Genomic DNA, 16,488 nt, shown 5'->3' with positions numbered 1-16,488 from the left:
AGGACTTTTCAAGTATGGGTACCTTAATTGTTGTATCGGGGCGGTGGTACGATGAGCTGTATTTGTTCCGCGAATGGGAGAAACAAACATTAAATTTTAACAGCGACTTAATGACTTTCAATAATTTTTATATACGTGTTTATCGGTTTATGTTAATTTAGCGCATGTAACACAGCTGTTAATTTGAAAGCCTCTGCCCGTTTCTGAGATTTCAGCTCGTTTCCCTTTATTACCGTCTTAATATATTTTTCTTTAATTTTCATATATATCCATTATTTTCCATTACGATAATAATCACGTTCCCATTTCTATTGTTCTGTTAAAGTCGTTTTATATTTTAATGATGAATACAAAGGGTTTCATTCACTACAAATTGCTTGTGTTTACAACTTACTGAAGTTCTTCTTAATAAGCGTCATAGTGTAATTGTTGTAGGTATGTGGCAAAGTTTTATTCTGCGTGGTGAAATAATTTTGCATTTAATCCACATCTTGTTTGCCTAATATTTAAAGTATATCAGTTACTGTAACCTGGTTTTAACGGTGAATAACGTTTATAAAATCACGGTACAGTCGACGGAAACTGTAAGATGTAACTTCTTCAAACGCCAATAACTCGAGACCTATATGAGATAGAGAATATAAACCCATATGTAAATTAAAGAGTAAATAAAAGGCTTTTCCTACTTGATGTTTAATTTATTCTATAATGCACATTTTACACATTGTTAAAATAATTACCCAAAACATGTAATAACTATAACCTCGTTCCTTAACTTCAACCGCTTGCCACGTCTAAAGCGTAGGAGTTAGATCGGACATGTTACGAGTGAAATACGTAAATAAACACGAGCTTTTCAAATTTGCAAACAGATTTTAGCTAACTCTTACGGTTTAGGAGTTTTGGCCATTTATTTCGTAACAAAGAACGGTTCTAGAGTGAGTGTGTTGAGTGCATGACGCAACACATAGATAAGCTGTTGGCGGATGACGTCACGTATAGATAAGATGCAAAGGTATACATTAATGTGTGAATAAGATTTTATTTCAGTACAAATATACTTCTACTGTTAAACGTTATTCAACGTTAACTAGAGAACCGTGGTTCCAATGTCAATTTTTTTATCTTTATGAGACTCAAGCTGCGTAAATTTCTTTGCTTTAACTTTCGGTTTCTTTTGCAAATCTGACGTTGTCTTTCAGTTTTAATGATTGTTATTAATAGCTTAGAAATTCTATTCTTTTGCCACATGTAGAATTGTAAGTAGAAGTAAATTTAATTACGTACTGAAAACATGTGTTTTATTTTTATGTATTGTTTAATTCACTTTGATTCTATTCCAGTAGAAAATGTGGACTAAGCGATAATGCTTGAGATCTTAGTATTTTTTGCAGATTTACAACGAACCGTATACGAATATGAAGGGGAGGGGATACATTTGTTCCAGAATATCTATTTCCCCGTGATGCACAGAAGACCTGAAGATACGGAGGGTAGGTTTGAATGAAGTGAGTAATGAGTCTCGGTTGGCCGATAAGGGGTGGTCCGTAGCTATTTGAACCAAGCAGATAAGTTTTTATTTCATTTTCCTAGTTTTTGCCTGATGAAAGCAGAATCCAGCTTTAAAAACTTTGTAATCTTATAATCTAGACAAATGAGAAATCCTAAAGAACGACTTAGTACAATTTATTACAAAATTCTTGAATAGACAAAACACCCTGAGCATATTATATTTGCTGTTTTGATATTAATATATGTAAGTTTCTTGGAACAAAGCCTTCTTGACAATTGAGGTTCTTACGGAGGCGAGTATGAAGATGAATGTCTTCTGGGCTGTTGCACCGTGCAGCCTCGTAGAAGTTTACCGACGTTTCAGATGTTCTTGCTGCCTGCTTTATCAGGACGATGATGGAGGTAGTAAGTAACTCTAAAACGTCTGTGGCTTCTACAACAGAAGAGGACGCAACATTCCAGAACCTATTCATATGCAAAGTGTACCAAGTTGGTAGCCGCGCTATTATTTGAGATAAAAATATGCAGCACCATTTTATATCACATTGAAAGTTTTCATAAGTTTCGTTAAGACCTATGAAACCTATAGGCCTAGTAAGGTTATTATGTATCTAACATTATATTTAGTGGAAAGAAGAAACAACTTAGACACGACGTTCATTAACCACCGTGAAAAGTAGTTTCAGGGTTAATGTGTAATTCTTATAACATGTCGAAAGGCAGAAAGTAGCTGCTGTGCAGACACACCTCAATAGGGTTTATACAAAAAATGACTTTTGAAAAAACCGGTTTTCGAATTTTTGCAAAAAAAAGTTAAAACATTAAAAAAATATTTATACTTATTTTAATTTTTTCAGTTTATTTAATATTTATGGAACTACAAAAATATAACGAAATAAATTATACTCTATACAAAACCAAATAAAGAAACTAAAATAACTAAAATCCGTACAAAATATGAATTATAAACTATGTCGTTTGCTAGATCCAAGTTAAAACTTTGTAGCCTCTCAGAAACTAATTCTAATGTTTTCTTAGCATCGCTTGAACTAGCTATTAGAACTAAGGCCAAATTAAAATCTTCCGCAAAATGGTGTACGTTGATATTCAAATATCTGCGATTTCTTTTGCTAGTCCACTCTTCTAAAGTTTTAAAAAAATCCCATTCTTCTTAATACAATCCAATTCATTTATAATTTCACGTTTGGCATTATCATAAAACTTATGAATGAGATCCATTACTCGAGAGTTGATTTTTGGTAATGAATATCCCCGTTGTTGAAAAGACTCTCGTATGAACGAGCTTGTTGTAATGCTATCAATGGACAATCCATCCATTGCAGCAAGTTTTGCTATAATTTCTTCTAAACTACTCTTTTACACGAAATTAAAAATAGAATGCGTTTGTGGATTTGCATGTCAAACATTCGCCTGACTCATGAAGATTAGTTTTACTACAATATGCTAGTGCCCGAGACGATGTCAAGTCATAATATTAACGGTTTTATTTAATTAATTAACTAATTTTTCTATATTAATTCTAGTATCTGAAACCGGTTTTTCAAATTTTAAAAACCGGTTTTATAATTTTACAAATTTATCCAAAAAACCGGGTTTTAAAAACCGACAATCTCTACACCTGATATTTAACATTCCATATGATTAATGTCTTTAAACGAGTACATAAGCCGAAATTGATAAATACATTGTTATAATATACTTGAGTCCCGCGCGGTAGCCGCGCGGTCTGAGGCATCATGCTTCGGACCGGTGATACGGAATGCGCGCTGGTTCGAGTCTCGGGGGGAAGAAACTTTCTCATGAACTTTCGACCAGTGTATGGGACCGGTGCCAACCCAGCATCGTGAGGAAATTGGGGAGCTACAATGGGTAGCGTAATCCGGTCATGAAAACTAGCAATGGCTGGGGGTTCGTCGTGCTAACCACAAGTCACTCTGTATCTGGTTGAATGATCGTTCACCTCTGCTTAGGCATGTGAACGTGATGCCAGCAGCTAGCTAGTCGGCTTTGGCTCTCAGTGGGCTGTTACGCCACGGTTTATTATTATTATTGGCTAAGGAAAGACCCACATGTGTATGATTGTGATCCTAATAATTAATAAACTTAAAGAGATCGGTATGTGTTAAGTTTTGATTTAAATAGGATTATAATAGTTTTAGGATGGATTTAATGGTAAATTTTATATAATAGAGAGTTGTTTATTTCAACAGTTTGGACAAGGGGCATAAGAGCATTGGCATTTATCGACGGCTGCAAGCGTGCATTATTTAGTACCGGAGTAATGTCAACATTACATCTTAAAATTACCAATGGGATCACGAAAAATTAGCTGAAATGTCCAATCAGAGCTGACATTTTTCTCTTGGTAGGCGAATAATTAATTGTTTAATTTGTTTTTCATTCGGGTAGTGAAAATTACAGTTGTAAATTGTCCACGTGTGTAGTTAACGATGGTGGCGAAATACCATAAAATATCGTGTTCTGCTTTAGTATACGCTGTTTCGTGTAACAGTGTCATAAGACGCCAGTGTTCTTTTCTGGATTGTAACGCCTTGCTTACATGAGTTATATACTTCTCAAGGTTGAGACACAATGTTTCCCCGAAAATTTATGTCGTATAACAATTCACTACGGCTTTAAAACATATCCATCTACGAGTCAGCACAGCGTTACTACACAGAAGACCAACATCGACATATTCACCGCCGTGAGAAGCTTAGATGTCACAAAGTGTATGGAGATGAAATGTATTTGTAGTATAGGAATAATGGAGAGACATATAATGGGCATGTCATGAAGGACTGTGATTCATATTTAGTTTTTTTTAGACACATAGCGTATATGACTGGAATTGTCCTTCAGAACAGTAGGAGTTGACATAAAATATAAGATTTTTATTTCTCCAGATCTAACAGTTCTTAAATCTGCTATTCTCTACAGTTGTTTTCTCTAACCTCTTTAGTACCGTGAAATGCCTCAATACTCCTTCATAATAGGGTATGGACTTTATTTTCTTTAGTATTTTTGTCCAAGAAACTGCACTGCTGTGGGCTTCTTGATGAGACTCGAGGACTTAACGAAGAAAACCGCGGTGCTTTTCGAGACGTTGATAGCAATCCTCCAGGTCCTGAGCTAGAGCTGAAGTCTACTGAGGTAGGCCTCCAGATAACCAAAGAGAAGCGTTGGACTACGGGATGTTGCTACGACAGCCGTAGCATCCTCTTACTGCTCTAGCTCGTCATGGCGGGAAAATGTAGGTATGTCGACATATACAGATTGAGGATTGATGCGTGCGCCTATTGTTGAAAAACTTAGGCAAGAGCATGCCTGAAGCGGATTACCAGGGGATCATGCAACTCCGATCGAGGCGACGGGACCAAAATTCTGATAAAGACCGTCTCACACCGCACTTCATACTGTCAGTGGCGCGGGGCCTCTCCATGGTGAAGGTGAGCGCTCTCACCGAACTCTGGGGCCTGAGGGTGAAGGTGGAGTCGTACAGTTCACCGAAGGAGCACACGTAGTGCAAGCGCTGCCAACGCTTCTTGCACACACATCGGAACTGCGGCTATGCACCCAAGTATGTGACCTGCGTGAACGCGCACCCATCTGGGGCGTGTCACCCCAAGCAGCAGTCTAACTGCTGCAGCTGCGGGTACAACCACACTGCCAGCTACTGAAGTTGCAGTCAGTGGAAGAAAGCGATGGCTGCCACTGCCAAGCGTGCGCAAGTGGAGCGCGGCCGAAAGGACGGCGTGCGCACGCGGCTGTCAGCGCCTTGATCGGAGCAGCTAAGTTTTCATCCGAGCAGGAGAACTTGGGCCCTAGCTGGAACGAAATAGTTTTAGGTGGCCGCGTCGTAAAGGCTGAGGCTGTGGAGAAAGCCACCCTCCTTTTCCGGCAAAAGTTAATGGTCCAGCGGGACGTTATACCTGTCAGCGGCAAGATTAAGTCCGCACGTCCTGAAGAGCCGGTGGCGGACTCCGTAACTCTTCCTTCAAAAGATCGGCTCTACACCCTCAAAGGGTCAGTCCCCGCCCCAGGGGATAGCGGATATCCTGGAGAATCTTAGCATCAAGCCCTGTTTCGAGTTGACACGTCGTCTTCTCTCCGCGGCCTCTTCCCTTCGAACAGCGGTTGCTCGTCCGCGAGCCCTCCTCAAAGCCGTGATCCTCTTCGTAGCCGAGTACGACCGGGCTGCCTTGCGGCTAACTTTGTGAAATACCGCTGGTGTTCGTGGCAGGAAGCTGGAATTGTAACAGATTCTCCTTCAACACGATGTAGATGTTTCCCTCCTGAACGAGACGCACCTCACATCGGGTCGAGTCCTATGTTTCGCGAACTATTTGTCATCGACGTTGGAAGGCACAACGATCCAAGTCCACAGATGCATATATCATTATGCTGTGCTAGTCTCGGGTCTGCAGCACCTGGAGACCACTGCCATTCATCTTCTTATGGCGACCAAGATAGTGAACCTCGTGGCAGCATATTCTCCGCTCACGCGACCGTGTACCGAGTTGGACCTGACTGAGTACCTGAACGGGGTGGATCCCAGTACTGGTGGCTGGTGACCTCAACGCAATGTACACGGACTGTAATTCTAGGCTGATCCTTACGATGGGTTCGCTCCTGCGGGATAAAGCTAACAGAAACTATTGCATGATCTACGGGCTGGACTCCCCAACAACGGCTCCTTACAAACATAACGGAACCACTGACGTCCTTCACATGACAGTCGTCAAGGACTTCGTCTAACCGGCGTATCTGACTCTCTGCCCGGCACTCAGCTCATATACCCTGCCCGTCCTCATCGAAACCACGTGCCGATCATCCTTTTAGTACCTACCTGATCGCTCCCAATTCACGGGAATGGACTGGAGTGCATTCCAGGCTTGCCTCGAAAGCAGACCTCTGGGAAATCCCATGATAATCTACGAGGATGCAATCGACGCGTACGTCGAGAAGCTGATGAGCGCCATCCATGAGGCCACAGCTGCATCTGCTCCCAAGCGTCGACCTCGCGTAGACATGGGGCTCTCTCTACCCGCTAGTATTCAGGATGAACTATACCTCATGAACCGTCTGAGGAGGGAGTGTCAGGTCACGAGGAAACTCGCTTTGAAAGCTCAGGTCAACTGCCCCTAGACGTCGGTGATCTATCAGCTCAACGAGTGGAGGAACGAACAGTGCAGCGATTCGCTGGAATCGTTTGACAACTATGATAAGTTACAATGGAAGATGACTAAGCGGGTGATGAGATTAACTACTCCGTCGCCCCCTTGCATGTGCCGGGAGGACTGGCTCTCTCGGAATCTGAGAAATCGGAAGCCCTGGCCGACAATCTTGAGGTATAGTTTCAACCGGTGGGCCACCCATCAAACGCGGCTGTTATTGACTTGGTTAACTAGGCGATATGATCATACAAATATGCACCCTCAACTGAACCGAAATTTACCAGTCCCTCGGAGTTCCTTCTGGCCATCAAGGGACGCAAGTTTGGTAAGGCTTCTATCCCCAACGGTATTCCTAACAGTGTCCTGAGAAATGTGGCAAGGCGCACGAAAACTTTTCTCACGAATCAGTTTCACGCGGTCCTTTGCAGTCAGTAGTTCACCTCGGCATGAAATCACGCTGTTGTGGTGTCCATACTCGAGTCGTAGATGAACCCCATGCTACCATCTTCCTACAGACCCATCAGTGTTCTTGATACGATCGGCAAGTTCTGCAACAAAATCCTTCCAACTAGGGTCCTACGCAAGGTAAACGAACTGGGCTGCTGCGCGATGATCACTTTGGGTTTCGGTGCCGACGTAGCGCAACACTGTAGCTGGTCTGTCTTATTAGAACGGTTAACAGGAATTTTGACGAGAAGCGGCTAACCGGCGCGGTTTTCTTAAATGTGGTCAAAGCTTTCGATACTGTATGGATTGCTCTACAATCTAACCGAACTCAACTGCTCGTTCTACCTGGTGAAAATCATCTCATCCTACCTTGCCAATCTCAACCCCGGAGGCCTTCTGCCGAAGCAATTCCACCCCCTCTGGGTTAAAATCCCAGAATACCAACCACCTAAAATCCTTTGCACGAAGCAGAAGTTGTCTGACGGGATAGCCTGTTATTAGGAGCAACTTAGCCTAATGTGAATAGTCGAGGCTTCCTCCACGACAAAGCTCCTGTTAACGCAAGCAAATTCCCGTTTCAATTATAACAGTTCCAGCAGTGCGTTTCGCACGCACAATTGGTGTTACGTAGCAAGGGACGATGTCTTGCCGTTGCGGAGATATCCACCCTTAATTTGCTTTTTGGTTGGTTCGTTGCGTAAGGCTTGTTCTTCGCCCTCATGATAGAGGCAGCAAGAAACTCTGAAACGTTGGTAAACATCTACCAGACTACACGCTTTAGCATCCCAGCAGACAGCATTTCTCATACTCACTGCCGTGAAAACCTCAGATCCTAAATAACTTTCTCATCTACATTTTATAAATGAATATAGTTTGCAAGTCTGTCATCAGTTTACGAAGTTTCACGTATCTAGGAAGTAAATATATTTAACTTCGAGGACAAACTGCCAGTAAAATGTCGAACCGTAGAGGGAGATGAATATGAAACTTTGTTCATTGAGCATATCTGGTTTGAAGAATTACTTTTCTTTGGGATGTATCGCTGAACGTGTCAACTTGGAAGGTAACTAGTAAAACAATCTGATGTGGTTTTTATGAAAACTGTTTTTTGTTGATGTGCCTTGAATTGACACAAGGTCACAATTCCATTTTCACTCTTTTAATTAAAACTAGCTATGAACATTTTCATTCTTAAATAAGAATTTTAATATTATATATATATATATATTGTTGCTACTCACCACTCAGTATTGAGTTGAATGCTGGAGAATTTCGCTGTAATAAATATGATTTTAAAAATAAACACATCTAAGCAATATATATTGTATGAATGAAAACAGGATTACATTTTATTTTATCACATGATATATAGTTGTAATCGTACAATATACGTTTTATGGTAATAATTTTCAATTACAATTATTATGTTGCCTTTTCTTATATAAAAATCAACTTCAAATACAACATTTAGTTTGTGTAATGTCCCTTGTTTCTGCTTTGTCACAGATGTTAGGCGCGATGCAAATTGTTGTCATGCGTCCTAATATTTCACTTAGTATTTCGCAGTCAAGACGATTGACAGCTTAAACGAAAAGTCTTCGCAGTAATTTCCGTCGAACTGCCGTGTGCGACCTCTGTTGTAGTTTGTACAGAGTGGAGCGGGCGAATGCTCAGAGTGGCATAGTGGTGCCTACGGAAAACCGTCACATTCTCACGCCCCATTCTGAGTACTGGAAGTGTCTTATTCAGAAACTTCCACAATTTTATACAAGCATGAAGAAAAACAATAACTGAAATTCAGAACAACGTGGATAAATGATTCACATCTTTAGAAAAATGTTACATGTTAGTTTGCTGTGGCTCCGAAAACTAAATATTCACGAGATAAGAAATGCACAACTGAATACTGGAATATACAAAACTACCAGGGAGACCTACCGTAGATGGGTATTACGAAAGTAGTTTATGGAGATCTAAATTGAACTGAACTAGCTTAGAGTAGTGTCCATTTCCGAATTCATTTGAAGACTGGTTCCATAAACTGTTTAAATTATTTACTATCTGAACGACTATTAGTTTCCCAAGAAGGATTTTCAACTTGGATATGTTGTTTAATTACATTATCTCGTATATTCTGGATATATTTAAAGAATCTGAATTAATGTCAGTATTTAATAATTACGTTCGGATATAAATATCTTCAAGCTGCTTAAAGAGGAGCTCATTTAACTACAATCTCGCTTAGATTTCAGAAGACACTTACCAGCCCTTTAATAAACCATTAATAATGCAGCATATATATGGTTTTAAATTTGCATAAAGATGACCTCGTTCCCTACATCAGATACAAGGAATTTAAATTAAAAAATTCCACTTACAACTCAAACCTGCTTTTTTTGGCAAATTGAGTATGTGTTGGAATATATTTAAGAGCACAGCTGTGTATTTAATGGCTTCTCATTCAGTGTATAAACATTTCTGGTGCGCTCATGCTAAGAGGCAAGTTTATTTTGCATACAGATTATTAGAGACTTCACTTGACTTCACATGCCTCGGTAATCCACCCATATTGAATTATTCAGCCTCCTGTTGTAACCGAGTATAACTTACATATGCATGTATGCAACTTTCAATAAAGTCAAACAGGGCTGTATTCCCTGAAATATTACATGAATCTTAAAAATCGAGTTCATATTTTTAATCCTACTTAGTTACGTTCGCATTAAAACATGATCGAAGAATGTAAATTTTTGACAAACATTTGCTATTATAATTGTTCTAGGTGTTTCACGTATCTCACTTGTGTTTCATAGACATATTATATTACATTAGCTTCGGTTTAACTATGATATGTTTGGTTCGTATCCTGCTCAGAACAAAATAAGAAGCACGGAGAAAGACAAATATATTTTCGGGAATACACGCATATTCTGTAGATTATTTTAGTAATAAAATAAAATTATTTTTTAATTATCTGTAAAAAAGAAAGTTAAGTAATATCAATATCTCGATGTTCTCAGAATGCATAGGATGTTCGGCATTCACTGCGTCTGAATAAAATTCGAAAGTTAGAAGTGATACGCCTGTATTTTTATTTATTTTACACGTTCATTTTAATATCATGGATACGTGCCTCTCAGAGAATGTGCATTTAGCCTCCCTTATTTTATAAAACTTCTGAGTTACAATTCCTTTCTGGAATTAGAAGTAAAATTATAATTGTTTTGCATAGCTAGTTTATGCATTCGTATACCTCGCTGCCTTCGTTGTGTCTTAAAAAAATTCAAATGGAATATTCTGATGACTATCAGCATTGAATTTAAATTTAATAGCACTTTTTTCTGTAATTAAATTCGCAATTAAAATTAGCATTATTTAAAAAACGCTCTCTTGTGTTCTATTTGCCGCAGTGACATTTTAAAAAAAAAACTTTGAATTTGCTTAAGCTGAAGGTCCTGATGAAGGCAGTATGCTCCTCTTCAAAGTTGTATATACCTATAATACCACATACTGTTAAAATCTTGAAGACCAAAATCCAAAATCCTCATCTTTACCGCCATTAGAACCACAAATCTAATTACAATGCTTTGGTCACTCAGTATGCGGATTATGTGTAGAATGTCGAATTTTGGATGTCTGTCTTCAAATATAATTTTTTTCCCGAAATACTAACATTTTGTGTGTTCTTAATGATCCGGCGTGAGAGCAGAATACATTATGGTCCCGTCCATGCTAGTCTACGTCTTTGCCGGCCGCGTTTCTCCTAGAATATAAGTTATCCGCATGACACAACGCCATTCTTAGAACACATTATTGCTAGTGTAAAAGGTCACTATTAGAAGATTGTTGAATTTTTATTACTTTATAACACGAGCCATGTAACTCCAAAGTTCTTTTGAGTCGTCTTTATAAAAGAAACAACCTGATAATGTCACTGTCCTTGACGTGTTGTGGGAAATTCCTTTGGAAACGTAGTGTAGTCCAAAGAGTATACCTATAAAATTTCGTTCATATTATTGGTCACAATATACGTTACCTTCAGGTTAAAAACGTTCATTAAAATATCATCAAGTAGTTAGTAACTACAATTTTCGAAACAATTTGAAGACATTAAGGACGAAATATAAACGATTTAGAATAAAAAAATAAAAAATGTGTAAAATACAGTGGGTTTTTTTAAGTTCTGATGAACTGCTTTCATATAACAACGTGATTCATTGTGAAGATTATGTACCAGAACTACGGTCCGTGTGTTGACGACCAATAGACATTAATACAACAGTAAATTCAGATATAAGATGTTTCATTTGAAGGTAAAATAAACTTGCTAGAATCTAGCATCATACCATTATCTCCATGTATTGTGTATTTAATGCACTGTGTGTGTTTTCCTACCACTGTATGTGTTTTGGCTTTCTTGGTCGTCTTAGCCACCACACAGACTTGGATTAAAGTCCAAAATTGTTTTTCTTGCCTTATTTCATTCTAACAATAGTAGCTACAGCAGTTATTTAGGATAGCTTTGACCAATGTCCAATCTTACTAAATCTCTCTAGTAGCTTGCAGTAATAAGGAAGACAGTTATAGGCCTAATGAATCAGTTCTCTGTTTGTAAATTGTAAATACAGTAACTGTGCAAACCTCCTTGATCGATGATTTCATTTCGAGGCTGATTTACAAGTTTCGCGTCATGAGCAAAAATGGGGTGTTGTTCCAGCACTGAATGCAATTTAAAAAAGAGAAAATTTGTTGAATAAAACATAATCACTTGCATATCCTAAGGCCTGTGTTTCATTTTAAATATGTTAAAGATAGACTTCGTGACTTACTGGCAAGTGTCCATTAGGTAAAATATTTATGAACAATTATGTGTCTTTGATTAAAATTTACTTCCATGCGGACATAATTCCTGGACGTGAACTTTATGAATTTGAATATGTTTTAACAGAGCGTGTAACCATCAGTGCTCGCATATCACTCAGAGCTATGATTACATAAACCAAGACTCAGTCAGTATTCTGGGTCCATAAACTCAGCTTATGATGATTTATGATGCATTCACACCAAAGCAACTACAAACAAGGAAAATGCGATAAAAGTGGGAAGCAACTTTTCTCTTATAGCACTGAGCGATACACATCGTCTATCCAAGTAGAGAACGGTTGTTTGCAGTGGCTTATCGCATCATCAAATGGGAACTTTGTGTGCAGCGTTACTGAAGAATTATTAAGTGTGTGAAATATATAGAATATGTGGAATGCAATGTTTATTTAATTCACAGAGAGTTGAACGGACCATAAATTTAGTTGCTTTGGTGTGAATCTACAGGCGATGTGATTTCGCGCATCGCTTGTTGATCTTAGTGAATACGAAATTATTTTGCGAATCTGAAAGATGTGAATATGGATCCAAACACGAGTTGCTACCCAAAAGTTCAGGGAATTTGAATTCCACGCTCGAACCGGTTGTGGAATGGTCTGCCGCCGCTAGATGGGGCGAGCAGTATCCTTTGAGAATTAGTGTACCAACAACCGTGAAGGCGAAAAGTCGCGTTCTTGGGTCTCGTGCGTTTTGTAACGTTGTGTTGTAGTGGTTCGGTGATTTTTTAAATGGTAGATTTTAAGGAGCAAAGAATCTGCATAAAATTTTGTTTTAAGCTTAAAAAAACTGCTGTAGAAACCCACCGAATGCTTGTGGAAGTATTTGGTGAGAATTTTATTAGTGAAAGTAAAACTTTTTTGTGGTACAAACGCTTTAAGGATGGGCGAACGTCACGTCAAGTTCGCAGCAATGTGAAGTCCATGTTGATATTTCTTTTGACATCCAAAGCATTGTCCACAAGGAATTTTTCCCCCGTGGTCAAACTGTCAACGGGAAGTTTTATTGTGAAGTTTTGAAGCTGCTACGAAAGGGCATTAGGCGCAAACGTCCGGAAAAGTGGGAGAACAACAGCTGGGTTCTCCACCACGACAACGCGCCCGCCCACACATCGCTCATTTTTCGGCAGTTTTTGGCTTCCAAAAACACGACAGCGATTCCCCACCCACCCTATTCGCCTGACCTCGTCCCCTGTGACTTCTTCCTGTTCCCCAAAATGAAATTTCGATTGAATGGCCGTCGTTTTGACACAATTGATGAGATCCAGGCAGAATCGCAGGAGTTGCTTAAAACACTCTCACTTGAAGACTTCCACGGATTCATGGAATCATGGAAAAGACGCTGGGATAGCTGTATCCATGCCCAAGGGGACTACTTCGAAGGAGACGATGGAAACTAAGAGTTATGATAACCAATTTTCTTTTTATGGGCAAATTCCGTGAACTTTTGGATAGCACCTCGGTTGATCCAAGCTTTCTGTGTATTTATAGGCAGTGGAAACGTATCGGGGAGTGAAAGTATGGCTTTATGTTATTAGCGTTGTTCTATTTGCAGTTTTAATCACTGGTCGCTTTATTCCTGGTAGACATACAATTGGAGACCGGGTGAGTACCAGAGATAGTTTGGGCATTAAAGGGAATATAAATATCCCGGGTCCTTACTGGTAATAGAAAATATAAACGGCGACCTAGTGGACAGCTCATAGACTAATCAATATATCCCGGCCTGAAGCTGTTTTAGAAATCTAAGTCCGAACAATTAATCAAGTAAGTCCTGTGTATATTACATGAACACTTGCCATTCAGAAAGAAACATGACATCTCTCCCGCCTACCTGCTGTATAAGACTCGGTGTCTTGGCGTCATAGCAAGATAATTAGAAATCTTACAAATTTGAAAACAATTACTAATGTCGAAACGGGACTGATTCCACAATAATATGTTACAGCAGGTTTTGTTACTACTGAAAGCCATGTTGTAAACAGGCCACCAGTGTTACACATGTTTAACGTTTTTAACATATAAAATTATAATTAAAATTAAAGTGTACTACTGTTTCTTTTAAAACATTTTGTTCAAGGTACATCAGTTTTGTCGAGTAGAAGAATATTTATGTCACGAATTATTGATAATTAAAAGGTATTTGCACAAATCGTAGAAATATTATTGGTTAATATCGCAGAAGTTTAAATATGGCATACACTGTTTTCCTTTAATTTTGTTACTAAATATTTTTAAAGCCATACATACACTCCCTCAACTTCTAATATAATTTATACTCTACCCATACAACTTTCTGAAGTAAGGAGATGAGAGTTATATGGAAGCATAGCTCATGTATTTATTTGCACAGCTGATAGAACTGTAGTGTTTTCTCTTAAATTCAAAACTATTTATTCACAACCGAAGTTCTGAATAGGGCTCTTGTAGCAGTCTGTATTCCCACTTCTCGAGGGTTTTCGGGACCCGGGGAATAAGCAAACACCATCATCCGAGTACATACTCATTCTGCATATCTCCTTTTTCTACTATTCGCAGTCTGCCTTTCCGAAAACGCACACTTTCAGTTCAAACGTTGAATCGATGGTTATTTTATTGTATTTCCATATAAAAATCCGCACAACTTCTCCCATTATTAGGGAGTATATGGCTTACTGAACACAATATCGCAATAAAATAACATGTAAATATCTTAGCGGTTGTCTTCCGTGTATCAATATGAGAAGAATTGTAAGAGGTTATAATTCGTGCTGTTGTTAACCTCAGTGCCATGTTGTCTCTTGCCGTGTAAGTACGCTGGCAGGCAGGCACCTAATAGTAACAAGCAAAAACTGCTAATAATATTGCTCCAAATTCCAACTGTTACATTTAAAACATTTCAATTATCTTGATTATTTTCATACATACCTCATAAAATGTATGAAACAAAGACGTGTCACTTCCGTAAAGATGAAACAAAAACTTAAAAAAATATGTTATGTTCAACGTTATACATAAATTGTACATGTCTACTTATGTCGGGAGATAATAAGATACATAGAAATTTGTTTATCCTGACACCTCAACGGAAACATGGGGATCTGGGCTTTCGAGTAATGAGACTATTAAATTAGATTAGAGAGAGGATGCTTAGATGTGGACCAGATTCGGTTGACCCAGAATAGAGTCCAGTGGGGGACTTACCTGAACATTGTAATGAGCATTGGATTCAACTAAAGGCGAAGAATTTGTGGCTGTGAAAACTGTAGTTACATTTAACGAACACTTTCGAGGCTTCATCAGTTTAAACCTTGCAGACGTTATCAGAGACTTTCAGATTGAAAGAAATTGAAATCTTTGAGGGTGATCAGTTTTATTTATAAGAAGCTGTCAGTGAAGAAATTAGTTAAAAGAAGAAGAAATTTTTGTTTATCAGTGTCGGTCTGCCTGGTAAAAACACCGTGTTGGCTTGTAGATACATACCAACATTTCAGAGGAACATACTGCTGTAGCCCTCAAGATAAAGTCAGCATGTTCCTCCGGAACTTTAATATACCCACAAGTTCAAACGACGTTACTGCAATAAAGTATATAATCGATATCCTCACTTTCATGAAAATTTCAAAAATAAATTATTTAGTTCTTACGGAGTTAACGTTTAATACATTACGTGAATGGAAGGGACGATTTGAAATGTAATGTGTAAATGGAAAGGTGTTGTTAAAGTGTATCTTTCATGATCTGAATTCAACCGGTTGAGGACAACTGAAACTTTTTGAACAAGATAACAAAACTTCTACTCTCATAAGAAACCGAGGAAAATTGCCTTGAGTTCGTAATTATACACATCACGACAGATTGTGCATTATTTGGTCAGTTCTAAATGCTCCGGTTATCTGGAAAGTGTTGTAAAATATTAAGATAATGACTTGTTTGGCTGGATATAGGCGTTGCCCGTTAAAATAAACACTGTTGTTACCACCGTTGTTGCCCGTAACACTCGTCCCCATGTAACACAACGACGAGACGTAAGAATAATAGTAATAATAAAAATGTTGATGCCACTTAAAACACAACATCAACTAATTCGAGTAGGCACCATTACGCCGTCTGGTGTTTGGGCTCTGCGAGAGGCACTACGGGTGATATGATGACGTTGTGTTGCTGAGGCGAGCTCATCTGAAGACTGCTACCAGGAGACATATGAGCAACAGAATGCCCTCGGAGCGCGGTACTACCGGACACCGGCTGCCGTGATGAAGTTCCGCAAGGCTTTCTCCTAGAACAGACATTCACTCACTCAAAGGGTTGTAAACATTTGTAGAACCGTGATGCTCACTACTCATTCGTCGAACACAGTTTATTTACCCCCACGTTTAAGAGTATACTGACACTACAACAACCCCGCGGTTTTATGATCCGCATTAACTCTCATCACTGTCCGCCTCCAAACAGCATTGGCTGACAGTCACGTA

General features: G+C 38.9%; 1 protein-coding gene across 13 annotated transcripts in view; it reads right to left on the bottom strand.

The window, feature by feature from the left end:
* Positions 1–8,488: 8,488 nt before the first annotated feature.
* Positions 8,489–16,488, bottom strand: part of dpr20 (defective proboscis extension response 20) — a 524,337-nt gene continuing 516,337 nt past the window's right edge. For 12 of the 13 annotated variants that reach the window (XM_087348564.1, XM_087348576.1, XM_087348566.1 and 9 more), the window contains one exon: positions 8,489–16,292. In XM_087348564.1, coding sequence (XP_087204690.1) covers positions 16,115–16,292 — 178 coding nt within the window. In that variant the 3' untranslated portion in view covers positions 8,489–16,114. The remainder of the gene's footprint in view (positions 16,293–16,488) is intronic. The other variant, XM_087348577.1, reaches the window with a different exon arrangement.

Source organism: Zootermopsis nevadensis, unplaced genomic scaffold (assembly GCF_977971745.1).
Source record: "Zootermopsis nevadensis isolate Lab colony 2312 unplaced genomic scaffold, Znev_1.0 Znev_ptg000013l, whole genome shotgun sequence".
Taxonomy (NCBI): domain Eukaryota; kingdom Metazoa; phylum Arthropoda; class Insecta; order Blattodea; family Termopsidae; genus Zootermopsis; species Zootermopsis nevadensis.
This window is presented reverse-complemented; position numbering and strand designations above follow the sequence as displayed.